Genomic DNA, 26,850 nt, shown 5'->3' with positions numbered 1-26,850 from the left:
TTCACTTGATAAAATTAGCAGTTCCGTAGACTAGAAAATTGCAATTACTTTTGTGTACACACATGAATAATCCAGAAATCCAGACCAAATGCACAAATATAAATACATGAAATCCCAGGAAACCAATGCTGTGTCTGTACATTCCAGTTTGGAAAACCCCCTTCTGTCTTTTAGCTGTAGCAGGCAGTTATATAAAATAAATTAGCATATGTTATTTTTAAATCCTATTCCGAAAATCGTAACCATTCTTTGCATAATTTATGACATTTCAAGAGTGCAGTCTGCAGCAACAGGCGCATGCTAAATAGTATTTGCAATCAGGTTTTGGAAGATGGCTGAAATCACTCTGCGCTCGGTGCACAGAAAACTTGTCTAACGACGATAATTGCCACTCTGTATTCCGGTGAAAGCATTTTAATTACTAACGATGTCATGGTTACTCAACTGAAAATACATTTCTTACCAGATGATTTCTTCAATCAACAGAGCACAGTCCACACAGACTTCCTGTTTTCTCCAGGTCCTCCAAACCCTGCATGTGTGTGTATGTTTCACACCTGTCTTGAGTAACCATTACTGTGGATTGGTGCAGGGTTTCCACTGGCACCCTGATGCTGGGTACACACTGGTAGATTTACCTGCAAATCAAAGGATCTGCAGATATATCTATAGCCGGATCAGGCAGTCTGTTGTGCACACACACTGCCCGATCCGTCGTGAATGAAGTCACAAACCGGACGGGCATTTATATGCGCCCGTCCAGTTGAGCCGTCAATCACTGGCGGCTACTGCAGGAAGTGTACGACTGCCCGTACACACAGAACGATGCGACGTGTGTACTGCAGGGTCGACGCAATATGTCTGAGAAAACGATGCTGTTCACAGACATATCATTGGTACACACTGGCCAACAGGCCCGCAATATATCGGCTGTTCAATAGAATGGCTGATATATCAGCCAGTGTGTACGCATACCTCCCAACTTCTGTGCCAGATGAGGAGGGACAGGCGGCCGTCCGAAATTAGGGGCGTGGCCTTATCAAAAGAGGAGTAACCTCATAGAAGGGGCGTGGCATCGCAGCAAGTGCCGCGATCGCCCCTGTTTTTGTCACTCTGGGGGCATGGACCCTGCTCAGTGAGCTGCTGGCCATGCCCCCTGTCCCTCTTTGTCGGAGAATAGACACTGTGCGCATAGCATCTATTCACCGCTGCTCTGCTCAGAGCGAGCGACAGGAGGGATCTCCCAACTGCCCCCCCCCCCCCCATCGCAGGACAAAATCGGAACAGTTGGGAGGTATGTGTACACACCTTAGCAGTCCAGGTTTTAAGGATATCCATGCTTGTGCAAAGATGGTGTAATCAAACTTATTCAGGTACTAATTAAGTCACTTTGCTTAAGAATGGATATCCTTCAAACATGGACCATTAGGGGGCTTTGATGACCGCCGAGTTTGGGAACCATTGGTTTAGTGATCAATACAAGTGCATACTTCCCAACTGTCCCGATTTTCGCGGGACAGTCCCATTTTTTGGGGACTGTCCCGCTGTCCCACCCGCGGACCGCAGTGGGGAGGCTCATGCGCTCGCTGCCCTGCTTAGCAGAGCAGCGGTGAATAGACGCTGTACGCATGCGCACATCGTCTATTCACTGGAGTCAGAGGGAGAGGGGGCATGCCAGGGGCTCACAGAGCGCTGGGCATGCCCCCTCAGTGATGAAAATGGGGCGTGGCTCGCGATCGCGGGTCCTCCCATGAAGCCACACACCCTTTTATTAGGTCACGCCCCCTTTCGTGCGCCGCACGTGTGTCCCTCTTTCTACAAATGAAAAGTTGGGAGGTATGCAAGTGTTGTCTGGTTAGAATACTGTGATGAATAAACCACATGCCTGCTCTACAGGCACCAGATTATTTTCTTGTTAGTTCAGTAATTAGTAGAGATGAGCGGGTTCGGTTTCTCTGAAACCGAACCCGCACGAACTTCATGTTTTTTTCACGGGTCCGAGCAGACTCGGATCCTCCCGCCTTGCTCGGTTAACCCGAGCGCGCCCGAACGTCATCATGACGCTGTCGGATTCTCGCGAGACTCGGATTCTATATAAGGAGCCGCGCGTCGCCGCCATTTTCACACGTGCATTGAGATTGATAGGGAGAGGACGTGGCTGGCGTCCTCTCCATTAGAAATTAGATTAGAAGAGAGAGAGAGATTGTGCAGAGTCAGACAGAGTTTACCACAGTGACCAGTGCAGTTGTTGTTAGTTAACTTTTATTTATTTTAATATATCCGTTCTCTGCTATATCCGTTCTCTGCCTGAAAAAAAACGATACACAGCAGCAGCCAGTCACACAGTGTGACTCAGTCTGTGTGCACTCAGCTCAGCCCAGTGTGCTGCACATCAATGTATAAAAGGCAAAGCTTATAATAATTGTGGGGGAGACTGGGGAGCACTGCAGGTTGTTATAGCAGGAGCCCCCAGGAGTACATAATATTATATTAATTTAAAATTAAACAGTGCACACTTTTGCTGCAGGAGTGCCACTGCCAGTGTGACTAGTGGTGACCAGTGCCTGACCACCAGTATAGTAGTATATTGTTGTATGTATTGTATACTATCTCTTTATCAACCAGTCTATATTAGCAGCAGACACAGTACAGTGCGGTAGTTCACGGCTGTGGCTACCTCTGTGTCGGCAGTCGGAACTCGGCAGGCAGTCCGTCCATCCATAATTGTATTACAATATATACCACCTAACCGTGGTATTTTTTTTTCTTTCTTTATACCGTCGTCATAGTGTCATACTAGTTGTTACGAGTATACTACTATCTCTTTATCAACCAGTGTACAGTGCGGTAGTTCACGGCTGTGGCTACCTCTGTGTCGGCAGTCGGCAGGCAGTCCGTCCATCCATAATTGTATTATTATTATAATATATACCACCTAACCGTGGTTTTTTTTTCATTCTTTATACCGTCATAGTGTCATACTAGTTGTTACGAGTATACTACTATCTCTTTATCAACCAGTGTACAGTGCGGTAGTTCACGGCTGTGGCTACCTCTGTGTCGGCAGTCGGCAGGCAGTCCGTCCATCCATAATTGTATTATTATTATAATATATACCACCTAACCGTGGTTTTTTTTTCATTCTTTATACCGTCGTCATAGTGTCATACTAGTTGTTACGAGTATACTACTATCTCTTTATCAACCAGTGTACAGTGCGGTAGTTCACGGCTGTGGCTACCTCTGTGTCGGCAGTCGGCAGGCAGTCCGTCCATCCATAATTGTATTATTATTATAATATATACCACCTAACCGTGGTTTTTTTTTCATTCTTTATACCGTCGTCATAGTGTCATACTAGTTGTTACGAGTATACTACTATCTCTTTATCAACCAGTGTACAGTGCGGTAGTTCACGGCTGTGGCTACCTCTGTGTCGGCAGTCGGCAGGCAGTCCGTCCATCCATAATTGTATTATTATTATAATATATACCACCTAACCGTGGTTTTTTTTTCATTCTTTATACCGTCGTCATAGTGTCATACTAGTTGTTACGAGTATACTACTATCTCTTTATCAACCAGTGTACAGTGCGGTAGTTCACGGCTGTGGCTACCTCTGTGTCGGCAGTCGGCAGGCAGTCCGTCCATCCATAATTGTATTATTATTATAATATATACCACCTAACCGTGGTTTTTTTTTCATTCTTTATACCGTCGTCATAGTGTCATACTAGTTGTTACGAGTATACTACTATCTCTTTATCAACCAGTGTACAGTGCGGTAGTTCACGGCTGTGGCTACCTCTGTGTCGGCAGTCGGCAGGCAGTCCGTCCATCCATAATTGTATTATTATTATAATATATACCACCTAACCGTGGTTTTTTTTTCATTCTTTATACCGTCGTCATAGTGTCATACTAGTTGTTACGAGTATACTACTATCTCTTTATCAACCAGTGTACAGTGCGGTAGTTCACGGCTGTGGCTACCTCTGTGTCGGCAGTCGGCAGGCAGTCCGTCCATCCATAATTGTATTATTATTATAATATATACCACCTAACCGTGGTTTTTTTTTCATTCTTTATACCGTCGTCATAGTGTCATACTAGTTGTTACGAGTATACTACTATCTCTTTATCAACCAGTGTACAGTGCGGTAGTTCACGGCTGTGGCTACCTCTGTGTCGGCAGTCGGCAGGCAGTCCGTCCATCCATAATTGTATTATTATTATAATATATACCACCTAACCGTGGTTTTTTTTTCATTCTTTATACCGTCGTCATAGTGTCATACTAGTTGTTACGAGTATACTACTATCTCTTTATCAACCAGTGTACAGTGCGGTAGTTCACGGCTGTGGCTACCTCTGTGTCGGCAGTCGGCAGGCAGTCCGTCCATCCATAATTGTATTATTATTATAATATATACCACCTAACCGTGTTTTTTTTTTCATTCTTTATACCGTCGTCATAGTGTCATACTAGTTGTTACGAGTATACTACTATCTCTTTATCAACCAGTGTACAGTGCGGTAGTTCACGGCTGTGGCTACCTCTGTGTCGGCAGTCGGCAGGTATCCAATACTAGTATCCAATCCATCCATCTCCATTGTTTACCTGAGGTGCCTTTTAGTTCTGCCTATAAAATATGGAGAACAAAAAAGTTGAGGTTCCAAAATTAGGGAAAGATCAAGATCCACTTCCACCTCGTGCTGAAGCTGCTGCCACTAGTCATGGCCGAGACGATGAAATGCCAGCAACGTCGTCTGCCAAGGCCGATGCCCAATGTCATAGTACAGAGCATGTCAAATCCAAAACACCAAATATCAGAAAAAAAAGGACTCCAAAACCTAAAATAAAATTGTCGGAGGAGAAGCGTAAACTTGCCAATATGCCATTTACCACACGGAGTGGCAAGGAACGGCTGAGGCCCTGGCCTATGTTCATGGCTAGTGGTTCAGCTTCACATGAGGATGGAAGCACTCAGCCTCTCGCTAGAAAACTGAAAAGACTCAAGCTGGCAAAAGCACCGCAAAGAACTGTGCGTTCTTCGAAATCCCAAATCCACAAGGAGAGTCCAATTGTGTCGGTTGCGATGCCTGACCTTCCCAACACTGGAGGTGAAGAGCATGCGCCTTCCACCATTTGCACGCCCCCTGCAAGTGCTGGAAGGAGCACCCGCAGTCCAGTTCCTGATAGTCAGATTGAAGATGTCAGTGTTGAAGTACACCAGGATGAGGAGGATATGGGTGTTGCTGGCGCTGGGGAGGAAATTGACCAGGAGGATTCTGATGGTGAGGTGGTTTGTTTAAGTCAGGCACCCGGGGAGACACCTGTTGTCCGTGGGAGGAATATGGCCGTTGACATGCCAGGTGAAAATACCAAAAAAATCAGCTCTTCGGTGTGGAGGTATTTCACCAGAAATGCGGACAACAGGTGTCAAGCCGTGTGTTCTGCGGACAACAGGTGTCAAGCCGTGTGTTCCCTTTGTCAAGCTGTAATAAGTAGGGGTAAGGACGTTAACCACCTCGGAACATCCTCCCTTATACGTCACCTGCAGCGCATTCATAATAAGTCAGTGACAAGTTCAAAAACTTTGGGTGACAGCGGAAGCAGTCCACTGACCAGTAAATCCCTTCCTCTTGTAACCAAGCTCACGCAAACCACCCCACCAACTCCCTCAGTGTCAATTTCCTCCTTCCCCAGGAATGCCAATAGTCCTGCAGGCCATGTCACTGGCAAGTCTGACGAGTCCTCTCCTGCCTGGGATTCCTCCGATGCATCCTTGCGTGTAACGCCTACTGCTGCTGGCGCTGCTGTTGTTGCCGCTGGGAGTCGATGGTCATCCCAGAGGGGAAGTCGTAAGCCCACTTGTACTACTTCCAGTAAGCAATTGACTGTTCAACAGTCCTTTGCGAGGAAGATGAAATATCACAGCAGTCATCCTACTGCAAAGCGGATAACTGAGGCCTTGGCATCCTGGGTGGTGAGAAACGTGGTTCCGGTATCCATCATTACTGCAGAGCCAACTAGAGACTTGTTGGAGGTACTGTGTCCCCGGTACCAAATACCATCTAGGTTCCATTTCTCTAGGCAGGCGATACCGAAAATGTACACAGACCTCAGAAAAAGAGTCACCAGTGTCCTAAAAAATGCAGCTGTACCCAATGTCCACTTAACCACGGACATGTGGACAAGTGGAGCAGGGCAGGGTCAGGACTATATGACTGTGACAGCCCACTGGGTAGATGTATGGACTCCCGCCGCAAGAACAGCAGCGGCGGCACCAGTAGCAGCATCTCGCAAACGCCAACTCTTTCCTAGGCAGGCTACGCTTTGTATCACCGCTTTCCAGAATACGCACACAGCTGAAAACCTCTTACGGCAACTGAGGAAGATCATCGCGGAATGGCTTACCCCAATTGGACTCTCCTGTGGATTTGTGGCATCGGACAACGCCAGCAATATTGTGTGTGCATTAAATCTGGGCCAATTCCAGCACGTCCCATGTTTTGCACATACCTTGAATTTGGTGGTGCAGAATTTTTTAAAAAACGACAGGGGCGTGCAAGAGATGCTGTCGGTGGCCAGAAGAATTGCGGGACACTTTCGGCGTACAGGCACCACGTACAGAAAACTGGAGCACCACCAAAAACTACTGAACCTGCCCTGCCATCATCTGAAGCAAGAAGTGGTAACGAGGTGGAATTCAACCCTCTATATGCTTCAGAGGTTGGAGGAGCAGCAAAAGGCCATTCAAGCCTATACAATTGAGCACGATATAGTAGGTGGAATGCACCTGTCTCAAGTGCAGTGGAGAATGATTTCAACGTTGTGCAAGGTTCTGATGCCCTTTGAACTTGCCACACGTGAAGTCAGTTCAGACACTGCCAGCCTGAGTCAGGTCATTCCCCTCATCAGGCTTTTGCAGAAGAAGCTGGAGGCATTGAAGAAGGAGCTAACACGGAGCGATTCCGCTAGGCATGTGGGACTTGTGGATGCAGCCCTTAATTCGCTTAACAAGGATTCACGGGTGGTCAATCTGTTGAAATCAGAGCACTACATTTTGGCCACCGTGCTCGATCCTAGATTTAAAGCCTACCTTGGATCTCTCTTTCCGGCAGACACAGGTCTGCTGGGGTTGAAAGACCTGCTGGTGACAAAATTGTCAAGTCAAGCGGAACGCGACCTGTCAACATCTCCTCCTTCACATTCTCCCGCAACTGGGGGTGCGAGGAAAAGGCTCAGAATTCCGAGCCCACCCGCTGGCGGTGATGCAGGGCAGTCTGGAGCGACTGCTGATGCTGACATCTGGTCCGGACTGAAGGACCTGACAACGATTACGGACATGTCGTCTACTGTCACTGCATATGATTCTCTCAACATTGATAGAATGGTGGAGGATTATATGAGTGACCGCATCCAAGTAGGCACGTCACACAGTCCGTACTTATACTGGCAGGAAAAAGAGGCAATTTGGAGGCCCTTGCACAAACTGGCTTTATTCTACCTAAGTTGCCCTCCCACAAGTGTGTACTCCGAAAGAGTGTTTAGTGCCGCCGCTCACCTTGTCAGCAATCGGCGTACGAGGTTACATCCAGAAAATGTGGAGAAGATGATGTTCATTAAAATTAATTATAATCAATTCCTCCGCGGAGACATTGACCAGCAGCAATTGCCTCCACAAAGTACACAGGGAGCTGAGATGGTGGATTCCAGTGGGGACGAATTGATAATCTGTGAGGAGGGGGATGTACACGGTGATATATCGGAGGGTGAAGATGAGGTGGACATCTTGCCTCTGTAGAGCCAGTTTGTGCAAGGAGAGATTAATTGCTTCTTTTTTGGGGGGGGTCCAAACCAACCCGTCATATCAGTCACAGTCGTGTGGCAGACCCTGTCACTGAAATGATGGGTTGGTTAAAGTGTGCATGTCCTGTTTTGTTTATACAACATAAGGGTGGGTGGGAGGGCCCAAGGATAATTCCATCTTGCACCTCTTTTTTCTTTTCTTTTTCTTTGCATCATGTGCTGATTGGGGAGGGTTTTTTGGAAGGGACATCCTGCGTGACACTGCAGTGCCACTCCTAGATGGGCCCGGTGTTTGTGTCGGCCACTAGGGTCGCTTATCTTACTCACACAGCGACCTCGGTGCAAATTTTAGGACTAAAAATAATATTGTGAGGTGTGATGTGTTCAGAATAGGCTGAAAATGAGTGTAAATTATGTTTTTTGAGGTTAATAATACTTTGGGATCAAAATTACCCCCAAATTCTATGATTTAAGCTGTTTTTTAGGGTTTTTTGAAAAAAACACCCGAATCCAAAACACACCCGAATCCGACAAAAATAATTCGGTGAGGTTTTGCCAAAACGCGTTCGAACCCAAAACACGGCCGCGGAACCGAACCCAAAACCAAAACACAAAACCCGAAAAATTTCAGGCGCTCATCTCTAGTAATTAGTACAAAAATATAATTTGCTTTAAAAATATCTGTTGATGTTTGTTCCAGAGAATGTAAGCCATGAGTAATCAACTAGTACAGGTTGAGTATCCCATATCCAAATATTCCGAAATACGGAATATTCCGAAATACAGACTTTTTTGAGTGAGAATGAGATAGTGAAACCTTTGTTTTTTGATGGCTCAATGTACACAAACTTTGTTTAATACACAAAGTTATTAAAAATATTGCATTAAATGACCTTCAGGATGTGTGTATAAGGTGTATATGAAACGTAAATTAATTGTGTGAATGTAGACACACTTTGTTCAATGCACAAAGTTATAAAAAATATTGGCTAAAATGACCTTCAGGCTGTGTGTATAAGGTGTATATGAAACATAAATGCATTCTGTGCTTAGACTTGGGTCCCATCACCATGATATCTCATTATGGTATGCAATTATTCCAAAATACGTAAAAATCCGATATCCAAAATACCTCGGGTCCCAAGCATTTTGGATAAGGGATACTCAACCTGTATTACAGAATCTGCAAAGAACACATGATTATTAAACTGGATCAGATTGGATATATTCTCTGAAAGACTTGCTACTAAACTGGTCCACAAAATAATCACCATATTTAGGGTTCTACGTATCAACTAATATTTGCAGGGTACACGCAAATGTTAAGTGTTCCTCGAATTAATGTATGGGGGGCCGGAGTAGATTTCTAAAATATCTGCTGGGGTCCCCCATTTACAATTGCAAAAGCAGCTCCTGTAGGTTTCTATGGTGACTGCTTTACTGTCGAATTTACCAGTTGTACAGTTAGCCATTATAGCCTATAGGTAGGCTTACATTACCATCCCTTTATACCGGGGCGCTCATAAATTACACATGTTCTGTCACTGTGGCTGATTAAAATCAGCTGAAATGCAGGCTTGAAGTCAGACAGCCACAGATCCTGTACATTTAATGAGTGTTCCAGTTTAAAAGGATAGTATGGTAAGTATACTTATAGGCCACACTCAGCCAAAAATACCAGGAGAGGGATCCCTCCCCGACACCCTCCACTGGCCGTGGCCGTTCCTGATAAATGAAAGTAAAGGGATCACTTTACTTTTACACATTCCAGGGACGGGCTCTCCTGCATGTGTTTGATGATACATGGCGGTGTTACAGAATTTCTTATTGTTGCGATATTGAGCGGAGGTAGGCACTACTGTTGCTGATTTGCAGCAGGCATATTTGTGAGCTGTAGTTTCAGGGCAGATTTGCACCTTTTTGTAATATCAGTGTGCCTTTCTCGCCCTCACTGGCTGCGTTCTGCGGTCACGGATTGGGTCACAGGGGACCACTGACTCCACCCACTGCGCAGTGGGTGGTACAATGTTGTCACAACCAGGCTCCTTATTTCTGGGGCATATGGAACCACGTTTCTGCTCAGGCTCCTACTGTCGGCACCTTGCAAACCGCTTGCTACTGTGTATGCGTCGATCCGCTGCTGGCACACCTCCAAGTTGGCATTGGCTACCTCCAACTTGTCACTGACCAGGCCGCTGCACGGTAGAAGACAGAACTTGGAGACGCTAGGCTAGTACCAGGACAGGCAAAGAATGGGGCTACGTTTGGCGTATACCTGCTTGTCACAAGATGAATCCGTCTTCTTGAGGCAAAGATGTTTATTGCTCAAATCAAGTCCTGAGAAGGACCCTCCCTGTTGTCAGGGGAGCAGCATACAATACGATGTTTACAGCAAAATAAAGTGAGATGGAATAGCGTTTTCTGAGGCTCGCAGGCTTCCTTTTATCCCAATTCAACACACCATACCAGAGTGGGTCAGCTCTCCCTGTTCTCTCTGACTAATGACTTCTTGCATATGCTGTGCATGCCTTGGACACATGCACAGTTACTATTGTCCCCTATGGACAGTGGGGAGTGGTTATTCCTTTGGGCTGCTGCCCTCCTGTGGAATTAGCCACTCCCCAGTGCCTTTCAGTCTGTGAGGAAAAAAGTTTCCCTCCGAAAACTTCTTCCGGGAATCTGCCAAGGGACCCAGCTCACCATCTCTAGCCTGAAACTGAGTAACAGAGATGGGCAGCCCCGATCCCCTGGAAGGGTTCCCTGCCCACCAAGGGGGAGCTCTATGGAGCTCCAGGAAAATTTTCAGCTGGTTGAAAAGCTGATTCTTCCCTCTGCCATGCAGCTCCCAGCTTGGAGGCTATTTGGGAAGGCAATCCATTTTTGTGGGAGAGGACTGGGGGGGATTCCAGCTGCCTATACCAAGCCCTAGATACCTCTGCAACACAATCAGTATCAAGTAAGTGCATTTCACTTTAAATTATATTTTAAAATACACTTCACATAATTCACACCATAAGCGTGTCTCATGCAGCAGGCTTACACAGTGTGCATTCCCAGGCCTCATTGATCTAACTATAAACTGAGACTGTGCTCTGCAACAAGCTCTGTCCATAGCCTGCACTGCAGCTGGGGATCTGCTTTCCCCATCTCAGTTCCACACATACACTGTTAAATTACATTTATTTGTATTTTCATGACTTTCTGTGCTCCCTTATGCACAGCCTGCAGCCTTGTTTTGCTGTGAATCTATCCCTGGCCAGTGCAGAGCACCAGGGTGTACAAGTTTGCAACAGGCTACCCCAGTCTCGCAGCAGTGACTCTGCTTCCCCTTTGGGGGGGGGGTTAACCAGCGCCGCGCAGAGAGGCGGCTATCCCGGTCCACCCATGTGCGCGCTCACCCCCGTTTCCTCACCGCATCCCCCGGGTCCAAGGCCTCGGTGTACCACATAGCCCAGCTGACGCCCCCAATCCCACAGTGTGGCACAACAGCCCCCTGGTCCCAGTCTCCCAGCCGCAGCACCATGCAGCCTCCTTTACCCACCACACAGGGAGCTGGATAGCCTGGTCCCCCCTGCGGGCGGCGCAGCATCTCCCCTCTCCATCGACACAGCATACCGGGGTCTAACACACATCGCCTCAGCCGCTGGAGAGGTCCGGGACTGCAACGTCTCAGAGTGCCTAAAATACATATTTTAAAAACATAGTTTACATGAGTGGCGCCTAACGCCACCAACACATTAAAAAATTGGTGGCAAGCACCAATTGTCCTTTTTAGAGATAGTTAACTCCTTCAGTGCCACCACGGCCATTAACCATGTGGCTTGGGGGGGGTTCTTCGGCCACACAGTGAATAATGGGCCTAATTCAGAGGCAGCGATCGCACTCTGAAGCCTTTTGAGGAGTGCGCACGTGCAGCAGGTGCCCTGCACGTGCGCGCCTAGAATGGCGTTGGGGGGGCACGGTCCGGACAACACAGACTTCTGCGGACCGCTGCTTGGGTGTGGAACTACTTGGCGGGTGCGAAAGCATTGCCTCCATGCAATGCTTTCGCACCTGTGCAGGGGGTGGGGGTGAGGGGGTAGGGGTAGGGCCAGACATGCAGGGCGGACTAGCCCTGTGCTGGGCGTCACCCTGCATGTCAGAGAATCTGATCGTAGACGTGCAACAGCTCTGAATCACCCCCAATGTTCAGTGTACTGTGGGCCCAATTCATGGATGTATGCAAATTGCAAATGTGGGGGTAATTCAGACCTGATTGTAGCAGCAAATTTGTTAGCAGATGGGCAAAACCATGTGCACTGCGGGGGGGGGGGGGGGGGGGGGGAGGGCAGATATAACATGTGCAGATAGAGTTAGATTTGGGTGGGTTGTGTTCAAACTGAACTCTAAATTGCAGTGTAAAAATAAAGCAGCCATTATTTACTCTGCACAGAAACAATATAACCCACCCAAATCCAACTCTCTCTGTACATGTTATATCTGTCCCCCCTGCAGTGCACATGGGGGGTAATTCCGAGTTGATCGCAGCATCAAATTTGTTAGCAGTTGGGTAAAACCATGTGCACAGCAGGACGGGCAGATATAACATTTGCAGAGAGAGTTAGATTTGGGTGGGTTATTTTGTTTCTGTGCAGGGTAAATACTGGCTGCTTTATTTTTACACTGCAATTTAGATTTCAGTTTGAACACAACCCACCCAAATCTAACTCTCTCTCCAAATGTTATATCTGCCACACCTGCAGTGCACATGGTTTTGCCCAACTGCTAACAAATTTGCTGCTGCGATCAACTCGGAATTACCCCCATGGTTTTGCCCAACTGCTAACAAATTTGCTGCTGCGATCAGGTCTGATTTACCCCCTGTATTCATAGCTGCAAATGTGTATCTAGCAGTTGTGTGAAAATACTGTATGGAAAGGTCTCTTCCACCTGGATTTGCAGTGAGCCGTCTACCCACACAAAAACAGTGGACTGGCAGAAGTAGATTTAGAAGCTCTGCACTAGTTGTACAGCATGTTATTATACATCATCTCCAATGTATCAGCAAATGTCAACAAAACAAAACCCATAAATAAATAAGTACATTTCTGGCAATGCTTACCTAGTGCTAGTCTCATTCTATGCAAACAAAAGGAAGGAAGAGTCACGGTTTCAAGAAGGATGCATGTATTGGTAACACGCGTATTATTTTATCATTCTGCGCTGTGATTGGTCACACTGGCTTTGTGCTGCCTTTAATGAAAGATGACAAAGTCAATATACTGTATGCTGTTCAACACAAAACATTTCAAAACCCCTTTGCTCCTCAGCATTCTATTGTGTATAAATCAAGATTCTTGCTAGCTTTGGGGAGAGGGGTGTACAAATAATTGCACATCTGGGTTTAACACACACACATGCAGCTAGTTTTAAAAAGTGGTTTCATATAAATACTGTTTTACACATTCTACAGGCTCTCCCAGTGGAAATTATATTATTGTAGTCCCAAGTGGCTTGTGGACAAAACAATTCATTAGTAGCCTCATTACAGTGGGAATTGCTTTCTGAGTGGCAGATATGTTGCCCAGCCAACCTCAACTTTGCAAGTAGTATTACATAATGCTTATCCCTCAGTTGTCCAGCTAACATAATGCAATATCGGCTGTAATGCATTTACACAGCTGCTTGTGATTGGATGGAGTCATTCTTCATCAGTGGGGCCTGGAACCCCAATTTATCTTGGAGCTGGAGGCTGGCTCAGAATGAGACTGTCCAGGCCCAAGAAGAGCGGATCATCCAGCACCACTGTGGCGCCATGCCCAAACAGAGTTTGTGGACTTTTATCACAGGGGGTGATCAAGCATCTGGACTCCGGACAGAGCTTCTCTTTGCTGGACTGTCCGTAGGGATCCTGGATGAGTGATAACTCTAAAGGTGCCCATATACCTTAAGATTTATCTTCCAATCTGAGTGGTTGGAATGAAAATCTGGTAATGAGAGCAAATGACAGTTGACCATTTCAAATGGTCAACTGTCATTTACTCCCATCCATTACCAAATATTCGTTCCAACCAGCCAGATTGGAAGATAAATCTTAAGGTGTATGGGCACCTTAACTGTGAGGGTGATTCAGATCTTATTGCAGCATCAAATCTGTTAGCCACTGGGCAAAACCATGTGCACTGCAGGGGGCGGGGGGGCAGATATAATATGTGCATAGAGAGTTAGATTTGGTTGGGTTATTTTGTTTCTGTGCAGGGTAAATACTGGCTGCTATATTTTACACTGCAATTTCGATTTCATCAGTCTGAACACGCCCCACCCAAATTTAACTCTCTCTGTACATGTTACATCTCCCCCCCCCCCCCCCCCCCCCCCCCCCTGCAGTGCACATGGTTTTGCCCTTTGGCTAACAAATTTGCGATCAGATCTGAATTAGGCATTGTATAATATACGAGAAATCATAGGATGAATGAACCCTTGTATATAAAATTATAATAGAATTTAATATATATATATATATATATATATATATACATTATTACTATTAAAGTATTTTCATATAATGTAATGAGATGCTAAACTGAAACAACATTCACTAATTTGCTGTATTCACAAAGACTATGTAAATGTAGAAGACTATACTTTCAGATTTTGATTGCTTCGGAAAATGAATCATTATAATGCATTCATGCAGATTACAGTACTTCCTCCAGTTATTATCATGCAAATTAAATGAGGAAGAGCGGGATGTAGGCTCTTTGTTCTAATTCTTTGGCATTTTGTTGTTTTTTTTTGCAGGTTTTACTGGGACCTGGTAATGCTGATTATGATGGTGGGAAATCTTATCATTATACCAGTTGGGATAACCTTCTTTACAGAACAGACAACAACTCCCTGGATTATATTCAATGTCGCCTCCGACACTGTATTTTTATTTGACTTATTCATGAATTTTAGAACTGGCATTGTCATTGAAGACAATTCTGAGATAATACTAGATCCAAAAGTCATAAAGATGAGTTATTTAAAGAGCTGGTTCGTCGTTGACTTCATCTCCTCTATCCCAGTGGATTATATCTTTCTCATTGTAGAGAAAGGAATGGACTCGGAGGTGTACAAGACTGCCCGAGCTCTCCGCATTGTGAGATTTACAAAAATCCTCAGTTTATTACGTCTGCTGCGACTTTCAAGACTAATTAGATACATTCATCAGTGGGAAGAGGTAAGAGATACGAACTAAAATGTATTCTTAAATGTTGTTTTGCAATGTTGGTTTATTTTTATTTTTCATTTGCTTTTAATTAGAATCTTTTATTTTTATTTTATTTTTTATTTAATTTTTTAGTTTTAAGTGATCGTTATATTGCAATGGTTATTACAATGATAAGTGAAATTCTGAAAGTTACTGTACAATTCAAAGTGAGACGAATTAAGTCCATGCGCAGTTTAATGTTAATTGAAAGATGTTATTTTTTTGTTATATGTCATTTTTATATTAGCGTGTTGTTTCCTTTCTTTCTTTTTTTTTTTAACTTTATTGGTATATTCGGTATATCAGTTTTCAGACTTGTCCTCTTCTTTTGCATTATGCATCTCAATAATTACTTAGATGCCAATAATAGTTTTTAGTTTTAGTACAGGTGACACTGACATTTAGCTCGGAAAAAGCATTTATTTGGTACGATCGTGGCAGTTATTTGCCAATCAATCCAAAAATTGAATAGCAAAAAAAAAATAAGATTGACCAAGTTTTGGCACAGTCCCTCTCCCCATCTTATTATTTGTTTTATTTAGTAGCAAGCAGTTGCATCTGCAGCCCAGGGGTAGCAAGTACGTACCAATATACTTTTCGTCAACATCTAGCCAGGGCCATGATGACATCTTTACGTGCCCAGTACAGGAAGCTGTGTCCACTCCCCATTGCAAATTCTCTACCAGGCAACATCTCCAAGTAGGTGCAGGACCCATGTGCGGGACCCAGTCTTGCCTCCTGACAGGCCTGGTCCCCATTTGGACACTACTGCATTTAGCAGATACTTTTGAGTTCAAAAACATACTGTACACTACTGTGCTCATAGTTGCTACAATATTTCAGCTTATGTCCCAGTGTTCTTAGTAAAAGCCTCACTTTATGGAATGCTGTGCTTGCTCAAAACTTCATTTTTGTTTGAATTGAGGCTGAAATCGGTCCACGAGGGGTGCGAGATGTGGTGCCGCAGCCAGCGTTGAAGCGCCACAACAATGGCAATCACACTCTTCACACCTAATTGGATTGACCTCTAAGCAGTGGCGGCTCCAGTGGTGGAGCTGCAGTGCAGTCCAAAATTCAAGTAAGGGAGCGACACCAACTGCCAGTGAGTCCCAGCTGGTGGTTTGGCAGTGTTGGGAGTGGCAGTTGTTGTCGTTACCCTATTTAAATTTTGGACTACACGGCAGCCCAGCCGCCACTGCCCCTAAGTATGAGTAGAGTAGTTAAACAGAACTACTGTGTTTTATAGTTCAATTGTAGCATAGTGTATGCATACCCTCCAGCTGTACCTTTTTGGCAGGTACAGTACCTTTTTTTTATGGTCTGTACCGATTTCTGGCTCTCCAATCTCCCGTTGAAAGTATAGGAAAAGGGGCGTGGCCACGACAGCGGCATCCCGTCCATCAGAATCCCGACAGCCCCCTCTAAAGTCCCCTATCCATCCTCATCCCCCTACCCTAACCCTCCCTTGTGAGTGCGTAAACCTACCCCCACTCCCTCCCCCGGGTGCGCCTGGCAGGAAGCTAGCGCGTCCTGCTGTCAGGATGATTGGGATACCAGCTGTCGGTATTGTGACGTCGGTAACTGCTTCCCATCTCAAGAGTGTATCTGTTTTTTAAGCTCTTGGACAATTTTAGGGTTTTAAACAAGAATTGTGTGAACAGTTTAGTTAATTGTGGATAATAATTATGTGATTGTCAGTTAACAGCTCATATTCTCGACCCATGCAGTCCTGTTTTAGTTTCTTGTTATGTCATAATATATACTGTAATATTCAGGGGTTAAAGTGAGCCGGCACGGGGCGGAACTGCGTTCCGTCAGTTCCACTTGGAGACAGAATGCAGTTCCGCCTTCTCCGGCTCACCTAACCCAATATGTGCCAGGCGCCGCAGGGAGATGCCGGGCGCCCGCTGAGATTGTGTTACTAGAGGGCGCCCGGCTCCCTCTCTACTGAGCTCCGGTTTCTGTCTCTGTCTGTGCACGCTATGGGAGAGACGTCATGACGTCTCTCTCATAGTGCTGAGGAGCAGATGCCAGGAGGACTGCTGCGGTCGGACGCGGGAGCGGGGCTTGGTAAGTATGGGGTTTTGTTTTTTTTAACATACAGTATGTGAGTGTATTAGCAGCGCGTCTACTGGAGGCAAGCTACAGGGGGATAACTACAAGGAGCAAGCTACTGGGGGCAAACTACAAGGGGGCAAGCTACTGGGGGCTAACTACTGGGGGCAAGCTACTGGGGGCAAACTACAAGGGGGCAAGCTACTGGGGGCAAAGTACAAGGGGGCAAGCTACTGGGGGCAAACTACAAGGGGGCAAGCTACTGGGGGGCAAACTACAATGGGGCAAGCTACTGGGGGCAAACTACAATGGGGCAAGCTACTGGGGGCAAACTACAAGGGGGCAAACTACTGGGGGCAAACTACAGGGGCACATTACTACTGGGGACATAACTACAGGGGCATTACTACTGGAGGCATTACTACTTGAGGCAAACTACTGCGGGCATAACTACAGGGTCTAAACTACTGGGGGCAAAACTACAGGGGGCTAAACTACAAGGGGGCACACTGCAGGGGGGCATTACTACTGGGGGCATTATTACTGGGGGCTAAGCTACAAGGGGGCAAACTCCAAGGGGGCTAAACTACTGGGGGCATTACTACTTGGGGCAAACTACATGGGGCTAAACTACATGGGCTAACTACAAGGGGGCAAGCTACTGGGAGCAAACTACAAGGTGGCAAATTACAGGGGCGCATTACTACTGGGGGCATAACTACAGGGGCACATTACTACTGGGGGCATAACTACAGGGGCATTACTACTGGAGGCATAACTGCAGGGGCTAAACACCTGCGGGTATTAGTACTTGGGGCAAGCTACATGGGGCTAAACTACAGGGGCTGAACTACTGGGGGCATTACTACTGGGGTAGGTCGGTATGCTGGGCGCTGGGATCCCGACCGCCGGCATAACATACTACACCACCAGTACAGTGGACTTTGCATAAGGAGCACTACTACTGTGGGCATTGTAAAAGGGGTGCTACTGCTGTGGGCATTGTGTATTATGGGGTGTGTATTAGGGGTGCCACTACTGTGGGCATTATTACTATTGTGTGACTACGCCCCTTTCTTTTTGAAACCATGCCCCTTTTTTTGGGCAATACCTTTATTGCATGGGTGCCGGGGTGAGGGTGGTGAGTTCCACCACCTCTCTAGGACCACTTTAAGCACTGGTAATATTATACTGTGTTTTTTGTTTTCAGCTGTGCGTTGTAAGATGAAACTCAAGATATAAAAAGACTTAGACAATTTGTAAAAAAGGTACACAACACACGTGGCTTTCCAGTTGCTGTTAAACCACATTTACCAGCATTCCTTTTGTAAACAATGATTTGCAAAGCATAATAGGAACTGTACATATAGTAACATAGTAACATAGTAATTGAGGTTGAAAAGAGGCAAAATGCCCATCGTGTCCAACCTGTATTCTGTATTAACTTGAGTTGATTTTACTGTACCTGCTGAAGAATGTTATTATGACTAGTTAACAACTATAGTCATGTTACACCCAGATTAACAACGTCAATATTTTAAATGTTTTAACCTTGGATATCCTTTTCAATCAGAAATTCATCCAATCCTTTTTTAAATGCATTTACAGAGTCAGCCATTACCACTTTCTCTGGCAAGGAATTCCAAAATCTGATTGCCTTAACAGTAAAGAACCCTTTCCTCCATTGTGTAAGGATTTTTTTTCCCTCCAGCCTCAACGAGTGCCAACGTGTCCTAAACAGAATTCTTTTAATAAATAATTCCTCTGATAACTCTTTGTAGTGCCCCTTTACATATTTGAAGACATTAATAAAGTCTCCTCATAGACGTCTCTTTTCCAGTGTGTACGTATTCAACTTAGTAAGCCTTTCCTCGTAATCCAGTCTCTCTAGCCCTTTAATCAATTTAGTAGCTCACCTTTGAACCCTTTCGAGCTCCCCATATAAAACAACAGCCAAGATAACTCATTAGGGAGCACATGTATCAAAGCTTGGAGACAGATAAAGTGGGGAAAGATAAAGGGGGTCATTCTGACCCGATCGCACGCTGCAGTTTATCGCAGCGGTGAGATCGAGTCAGAACTGCGCATACGCCGGCACCGCAGTGCGCCGGCGCATGCCAGACGGCCGAAGGCCATCGCTGCAGTGCGGTCACCTCTGCCTGATTGACAGGCAAAGGCGGTCGCTGGGCGGGAGGGACGAAGCGGCGGCGTTTGGCCACCGTTTCATGGGCGCAGTCCGGTCAACACAGGCGTGGCCGGACCGTGTGGGGGGGCGGGCCACAGCGGCTGTGTGACGTCACACGCAGCCGCTGCAGGCCGGGGAGCGACGAGTAGCTCCCGGCCAGCACGCTAAAGCTGCGCTGGCCGGGAGCTACTCCTAAAGTGCAAAAGCATCGCCACTGTGCGATGCTTTTGCACTTCTGCTGGGGGGGCCGGCACTGACATGCGGGGCGGGATAGCCCTGTGCTGGGCGTCTCCCTGCATGTCTATGGACATGAGCGTAGCCCTGTAAAATTTTGCAGGGCTACGATCAACTCAGGATGACCTCCAAAGTACCAACCAATCAGCTACTGTCATTTTTACAACACAGACTGTAAAATGGCGGTTAGGACTGATTGGCTGGTATGTTATCTATGTTCACTTTAACTCTTTCCAAGGCTTAGTACTCCGGGGTCTGTTTACTAAGCGGTGGAGAGAGATAAACTGTCATCCAATCATCTCCTGTCATTTTTCAAACACAGCCTGTAACATCGCAGTTAGGAGCTGATTGGCTGGTACTTTATCTCTCCCCACATCTTAGTAAATAGACCCCTAAATCTCTCTCCACTTTACCACTCTCTAAGCTTTTATACATATGCCCCTCTGACAGAACTATGGGGCATATTTAACAATGAGTGATATTCTTATTATCGCTCATTAAGTGGCCAATTTATCACCATCCGCATCTGGGAATGCGCATGGGATGTGATTAAATCGACCCAATCCGCACTGCAATAATTGATTACATTGCACAGATGTATCAATTATCGCATGCAGAGACTGAGCTTGTGATGCCACTCCGCAGCATTATCGGGGTATTCTTCGTAAAAAAAATAACAACCCGATTATGTGCTGCACATGCTCCACCACAGCCAACATTGCCACTACTGACGACCCCCCCACCCATTGCAAAACACACATACCCCCACCGCGTGGTGAACCCACCCCCCACCGGTGATCATATTCACCGGGGTTCATTGATTGGAGCTCCTGGACGGCTGCCGGTCATCGGAGCTGTAACCTCTGGGGCTGTAACCTCTGGTGCTGTAAAGTGAGCTGTCAGCAGCCTGCACGGAGCACCGATCACTGGACCCTGGGTAGGTGAGTGTGTTTTTTTTTTTTTAATTTTTTAAACACAGTGATCAGCTTGTGTGACACACGGAGCTGATCACACTACCAGCTCACCGCACCGCTTTCTCTACCTAGGGCTATAAGTATGGGAAGTATGAAAACTGTGATCTTGCTTACTTAAAAGAATTGAATTAAAGGGTTTGGAGCAGTTTTTCATGAAAAGCCACCCTAGTCCTGGGTCACTTGGCTGCAGCCTAGTTGATCAGGCACCGTGAGCAGCACAGGAGAAGAGAGAGGAGTGTAGGCAGTGTCGGACTGGGGCATAAAGGGCCCACTGGGGAATTCAGTGGTGGGGGCCCATGTTTAGGGGTGTGGTCAGTCTACAGAGGGGGTGTGGCCAGCCGCTACATTGGTTTGCCTAACCATTAGTGAGTGCATGGGCTGGGCCCCTTGACAAATATATAAATACTGCTAGTGCATGCATGATAACGTACCAGATAAATACTGGCAATGCACTGTAGAGAATACATCATAGTACTGTGCAGTATAAGGTAACATATGTATAATGTATAATTCAAGAACACAGTCTGGAACCTGATCCCTAGAGGAGGAGGAGGGCCCCCAGGCAGTGGGGCCCACCGGTGGTTTCCCCTGTACCCCTGTGGGCCAGTCCGACCATGAGTGTAGCCATAGATTGCGAAGCAGATGAGTGTGAGTGGAGTTAAGGTTGGAGATGTACTAAGGGGGAAGGGGGGGTTGAGTTCTCTTCAGGTGAGTGTAACTCCTTCACACCTCAACTGGTGTACTATAAATAACTATATTTTACTGAAAAATGTAAATAAAATATACCCACTGTCTTACCACCACCAGACGTACAGATAGATAGAAATTAATTTAAAAATAAATAAATATTGAATTAGAAATCACCAGCTACAATTAAGGAGTTTGGCACCCATAGGCATTGGCGTTTCTATCATTAGTGCAATGTCCATCTCAAAGCACAACCACCCCCCCCTTCAATATACTCTCCTTTCCCCAATGTGCACCTCACAGCACTTCCCCAGCTCCTTCAATGTCCACCTCTCACAGCACACCCACCCCCCCTTCTTCAATTCGTCAATGTAAACCTCACAGCACCTTGCCCCTTGGCCCAGCCCACCACTGGAGTTAATCTAGGTGTATGTCTGATGGATCATGTGATCAGTTTGTCAATGGAAAGACAGCTCTGAGAAGATTTCCACTGTATATCCATCAGAGTAAAACAAAATAAATAAAATCCCATTATACATTTCTCTACCAAATTATTATTCAAAATGTAATTACTTTGCTTTTGCCTACATCTTATCAATTAGAGCACTCTAATAATGCAAACTCTATGTCCCATTGCACCAGTCAGTACTGACGTTGCTTGGGGACAGTACTGAGTATGATGCGTCTGCAATTAGTAATTGACCATTGGGACCAAAATAGAAGACAGTGGATTCTGATGCCTGTTGTTTGGCAAGGTAAGAGCTGCAATGTGTCGCATAGATAGAGCACAATATAAGTCATTTCTTTTTCTTTTCTTTTTTTCCGTTTGTTCAATGACAAAAAAATCAATAAGCAGCACTATGGGACGGACTGAAATATATTACTTATTCATGTCATACCTATGGTTATACTTTAATTGATAATGTCACCTACAGATATGTCCACTTACATCTTTGCTTTTTTACCAATTTGGCACAACATGCAAAACACGGCTAAGCTATTTTTCACAAGTAGCGAGTGGATGAATTTTAAAATTTTTGTTTGCCATAATAGAATATGTATAAAGTAACATATTAAAGAAGCAAATTACGAAAAAATAAGAATTTACTTACCGATAATTCTATTTCTCATAGTCCGTAGTGAATGCTGGGAACTCCGTAAGGACCATGGGGATTAGCGGCTCCGCAGGAGACTGGGCACAAAAGTAAAGCTTTAGGACTACCTGGTGTGCACTGGCTTCTCCCCCCATGACTCTCCTCCAAGCCTCAGTTAGGATACTGTGCCCGGACGAGCGTACACAATAAGGAAGGATTTTGAATCCCGGGTAAGACTCATACCAGCCACACCAATCACACCGTACAACCTGTGATCTGAACCCAGTTAACAGCATGATAATAGAGGAGCCTCTGAAAAGATGGCTCACAACAATAATAACCCGATTTTTGTAACAATAACTATGTACAAGTATTGCAGACAATCCGCACTTGGGATGGGCGCCCAGCATCCGCTACGGACTATGAGAAATAGAATTATCGGTAAGTAAATTCTTATTTTCTCTGACGTCCTAGTGGATGCTGGGAACTCCGTAAGGACCATGGGGATTATACCAAAGCTCCTAAACGGGCGGGAGAGTGCGGATGACTCTGCAGCACCGAATGAGAGAACTCCATGTCCTCCTCAGCCAGGGTATCAAATTTGTAGAATTTAGCAAACGTGTTTGCCCCTGACCAAGTAGCTGCTCGGCAAAGTTGTAACGCCGAGACCCCTCGGGCAGCCGCCCAAGATGAGCCCACCTTCCTTGTGGAATGGGCTTTTACAGATTTTGGCTGTGGCAGGCCTGCCACAGAATGTGCAAGCTGAATTGTACTACAAATCCAACGAGCAATAGTCTGCTTAGAAGCAGGAGCACCCAGCTTGTTGGGTGCATACAGGATAACAGCGAGTCAGATTTCCTGACTCCAGCCGTCCTTGAAACATATATTTTCAAGGCCCTGACTACGTCCAACAACTTGGAGTCCTCCAAGTCACTAGTAGCCGTAGGTACCAAAATAGGTTGGTTCAGATAAAACACTGAAACCACCTTAGGGAGAAAATGAGGACGAGTCCTCAATTCCGCCCTGTCTGAATGGAAGATCAGATAAGGGGTTTTACAGGATAAAGCCCCCAATTCTGACACGTGCCTGGCCGAGGCCAGGGCCAACAACATGACCACTTTCCATGTGAGATATTTTAACTCCACAGATTCAAGTGGTTCAAACCAATGTGACTTTAGGAACCCCAAAACTACATTGAGATCCCAAAGTGCCACTGGAGGCACCAAAAGAGACTGTATATGCAGTACCCCTTTTACAGACGTCTGAACTTCAGGTAGTGAAGCTAGTTCTTTCTGGAAGAAAATTGACAGGGCCGAAATTTGAACCTTAATGGACCCCAATTTTAGGCCCATAGACACTCCTGTTTACAGGAAATGCAGGAGTCGACCTAGTTGAAATTCCTCCATCGGGGCCTTACTGGCCTCGCACCACGCAACATATTTTCGCCAAATGCGGTGATAATGCTTTGCGGTTACATCCTTCCTGGCTTGACCAGGGTAGGGATGACTTCATCCGGAATGCCTTTTTCCTTCAGGATCCGGCGTTCAACCGCCCTGCCGTCAAACGCAGCCGCGGTAAGTCTTGGAATAGACAGGGTCCTTGCTGGAGCAGGTCCCTTCTTAGAGGTAGAGGCCACGGGTCCTTCGTGAGCATCTCTTGAAGTTCCGGGTACCAAGTCCTTCTTGGCCAATCCGGAGCCACGAGTATAGTTCTTACTTCCCTCCGTCTTATAATTCTCAGTACTTTTTGGTATGAGAGGAAGAGGAGGAAACACATACACTGACTGGTACACCCACGGTGTTACCAGAGCGTCCACAGCTATCGCCTGAGGGTCCCTTGACCTGGCGCAATACCTGTCCAATTTTTTGTTTAGGCGGGACGCCATCATGTCCACCTTTGGTTTTTCCCAATGGTTTACAATCATGTGGAAGACTTCTGGGTGAAGTCCCCACTCTTCCGGGTGGAGGTCGTGCCTGCTGAGGAAGTCTGCTTCCCAGTTGTCCACTCCCGGAATGAACACTGCTGACAGTGCTATCACATGATTTTCCGCCCAGCGAAAAATCCTTGCAGCTTCTGCCATTGCCCTCCTGCTTCTTGTGCCGCCCTGTCTGTTTACGTGGGCGACTGCCGTGATATTGTCCGACTGGATCAGCACCGGCTGACCTTGAAGCAGAGGTCTTGCTTGGCTTAGGGCATTGTAAATGGCCCTTAGCTCCAAAATATTTATGTGAAGTGATGTCTCCAGGCTTGACCACAAGCCCTGGAAATTTTTTCCCTGTGTGACTGCTCCCCAGCCTCTCAGGCTGGCATCCGTGGTCACCAGGACCCAGTCCTGAATGCCGAATCTGCGGCCCTCTAGAAGATGAGCCCTCTGCAACCACCACAGGAGAGACACCCTTGTCTTTGGTGACAGGGTTATCCGCTGATGCATCGGAAGATGCGATCCGGACCATTTGTCCAGCAGGTCCCACTGGAAAGTTCTTGCGTGGAATCTGCCGAATGGAATTGCTTCGTAGGAAGCCACCATTTTTCCCAGGACCCTTGTGCACTGATGCACTGACACCTGGCCTGGTTTTAGGAGGTTTCTGACTAGTTCGGATAACTCCCTGGCTTTCTCCTCCGGGAGAAACACCTTTTTCTGGACTGTGTCCAGGATCATCCCTAGTAATAGAAGTCGTGTCGTCGGGATCAGCTGTGATTTTTGGAATATTGAGAATCCAACCGTGCTGGCGCAGCACTATCTGAGATAGTGCTACCCCGACTTCCAACTGTTCCCTGGATCTTGCCCTTATCAGGAGATCGTCCAAGTAAGGGATAACTAAAACTCCCTTCGTTCGAAGGAGTATCATAATTTCGGCCATTACCTTGGTAAAGACCCTGGGTGCCGTGGACAATCCAAACGGCAGCGTCTGAAACTGATAGTGACAGTTCTGTACCACAAACCTGAGGTACCCTTGGTGAAAAGGGTAAATTGGGACATGTAGGTAAGCATCTTTGATGTCCAGAGAGACCATATAGTCCCCTTCTTCCAGGTTTGCAATCACTGCTCTGAGTGACTCCATCTTGAATTTGAACCTTTGTATGTAAGTGTTCAAGGATTTTAAATTTAAAAATGGTCTCACCGAGCCGTCCGGCTTCGGTACCACAAATAGTGTGGAATAGTACCCCTTTCCCTGTTGCAGGAGGGGTACCTTGATTATCACCTGCTGGGAATACAGCCTGTGAATGGCTTGCAATACTGTCTCCCTGTCTGAGGGAGACGTCGGTAAAGCAGACTTTATGAAACGGCGAGGGGGAGACGTCTCGAATTTCTTGAGACGGGCCCCCACCGTGCCTGAGACCGCTTGTAAAGCCCCAGCGTCATGCTGAGGACTTTGCGGAGGCGGGAGAGGGCTTTTGTTCCTGGAAATTGACTGTTTCCAGTGGCCACCAGGTCTGTTAGACCTACCCCAAATAACTCCTCCCTTTTATAAGGCGATACTTCCATATGCCTTTTGGAATCATCATCACCTGACCACTGTCTTGTCCATAACCCTCTTCTGGCAGAAATGGACAGCGCACTTACTCTTGATGCCAGTCGGCAAATATCCCTCTGTGCATCACGCATATATAGAAATGCATCTTTTAAATGCTCTATAGTTAGTAATATACTGTCCCTATCTAGGGTATCAATATTGTCAGTCAGGGAATCCGACCAAGCCACCCCAGCACTGCACATCCAGGCTGAGGCGATTGCTGGTCGCAGTATCACACCCGTGTGAGTGTATATACATTTTAGGATATTTTACTGCTTTCTGTCAGCAGGTTCCTTAAGGGCGGCCGTATCCGGGGACGGTAGTGCCACCTGTTTAGACAAGCGTGTGAGCGCTTTATTCACCCTAAGGGGTGTTTCCCAACGTGCCCTATCCTCTGGCGGGAAGGGGTATGATGCTAATAACTTTTTAGGAATTAACAGTTTTTATCGGGGGAAACCCACGCATCATCACACACTTCATTTAATTCCTCAGATGCAGGAAAAACTACAGGCAGTTTTTTCTCACCCAACCTAATACCCTTTTTAGTGGTACTGGTATTATCAGAAATGTGTAAAAACATTTTCCATAGCCTCAATCATGTAACGTGTGGCCCTACTGGAAGTCACATTCGTCTCTTAATCGTCGACACTGGAGTCAGTATCCGTGTCGGCGTCTGTATCTGCCATCTGCGGTAACGGGCGTTTTAGAGCCCCAGATGGCTTTTGAGACACCTGGACAGGCACAGGCTGAGTCGCCGGCTGTCTCATGTCATCAATCTTTTGTAAAGAGATGACACTGTCACATAATTCCTTCCATAAGCTCATCCACTCAGGTGTCGACTCCCTAGGGGGTGACATCTCTGTTACAGGCAATTGCTCCGCCTCCACCTCATTTTCCTCCTCATACATGTCGACACAACGTACCGACACACAGCACACACACAGGGAATGCTCTGATAGAGGACAGGACCCCACTAGCCCTTTGGGGAGACAGAGGGAGAGTATGCCAGCACACACCAGAGCGCTATATATATATATACACAGGGATAACCTTATA

General features: G+C 46.3%; 1 protein-coding gene across 1 annotated transcript in view; it reads left to right on the top strand.

Annotated features, from left to right (window-relative positions):
- HCN1 (hyperpolarization activated cyclic nucleotide gated potassium channel 1) overlaps window positions 1-26,850 on the top strand; it is a 707,178-nt gene that overhangs the window by 105,582 nt on the left and 574,746 nt on the right. The window contains exon 2 of the mRNA XM_063961843.1: window positions 14,597-15,020. Within this exon, the coding sequence (XP_063817913.1) occupies window positions 14,597-15,020 (424 nt within the window). The remainder of the gene's footprint in view (window positions 1-14,596; window positions 15,021-26,850) is intronic.

The sequence above is a fragment of the Pseudophryne corroboree genome, chromosome 1, assembly GCF_028390025.1.
Source record: "Pseudophryne corroboree isolate aPseCor3 chromosome 1, aPseCor3.hap2, whole genome shotgun sequence".
Taxonomy (NCBI): Eukaryota; Metazoa; Chordata; class Amphibia; order Anura; family Myobatrachidae; genus Pseudophryne; species Pseudophryne corroboree.
Note: the sequence above shows the minus strand (reverse complement) of the source record. Positions and strands in the feature narration are given on the sequence as shown.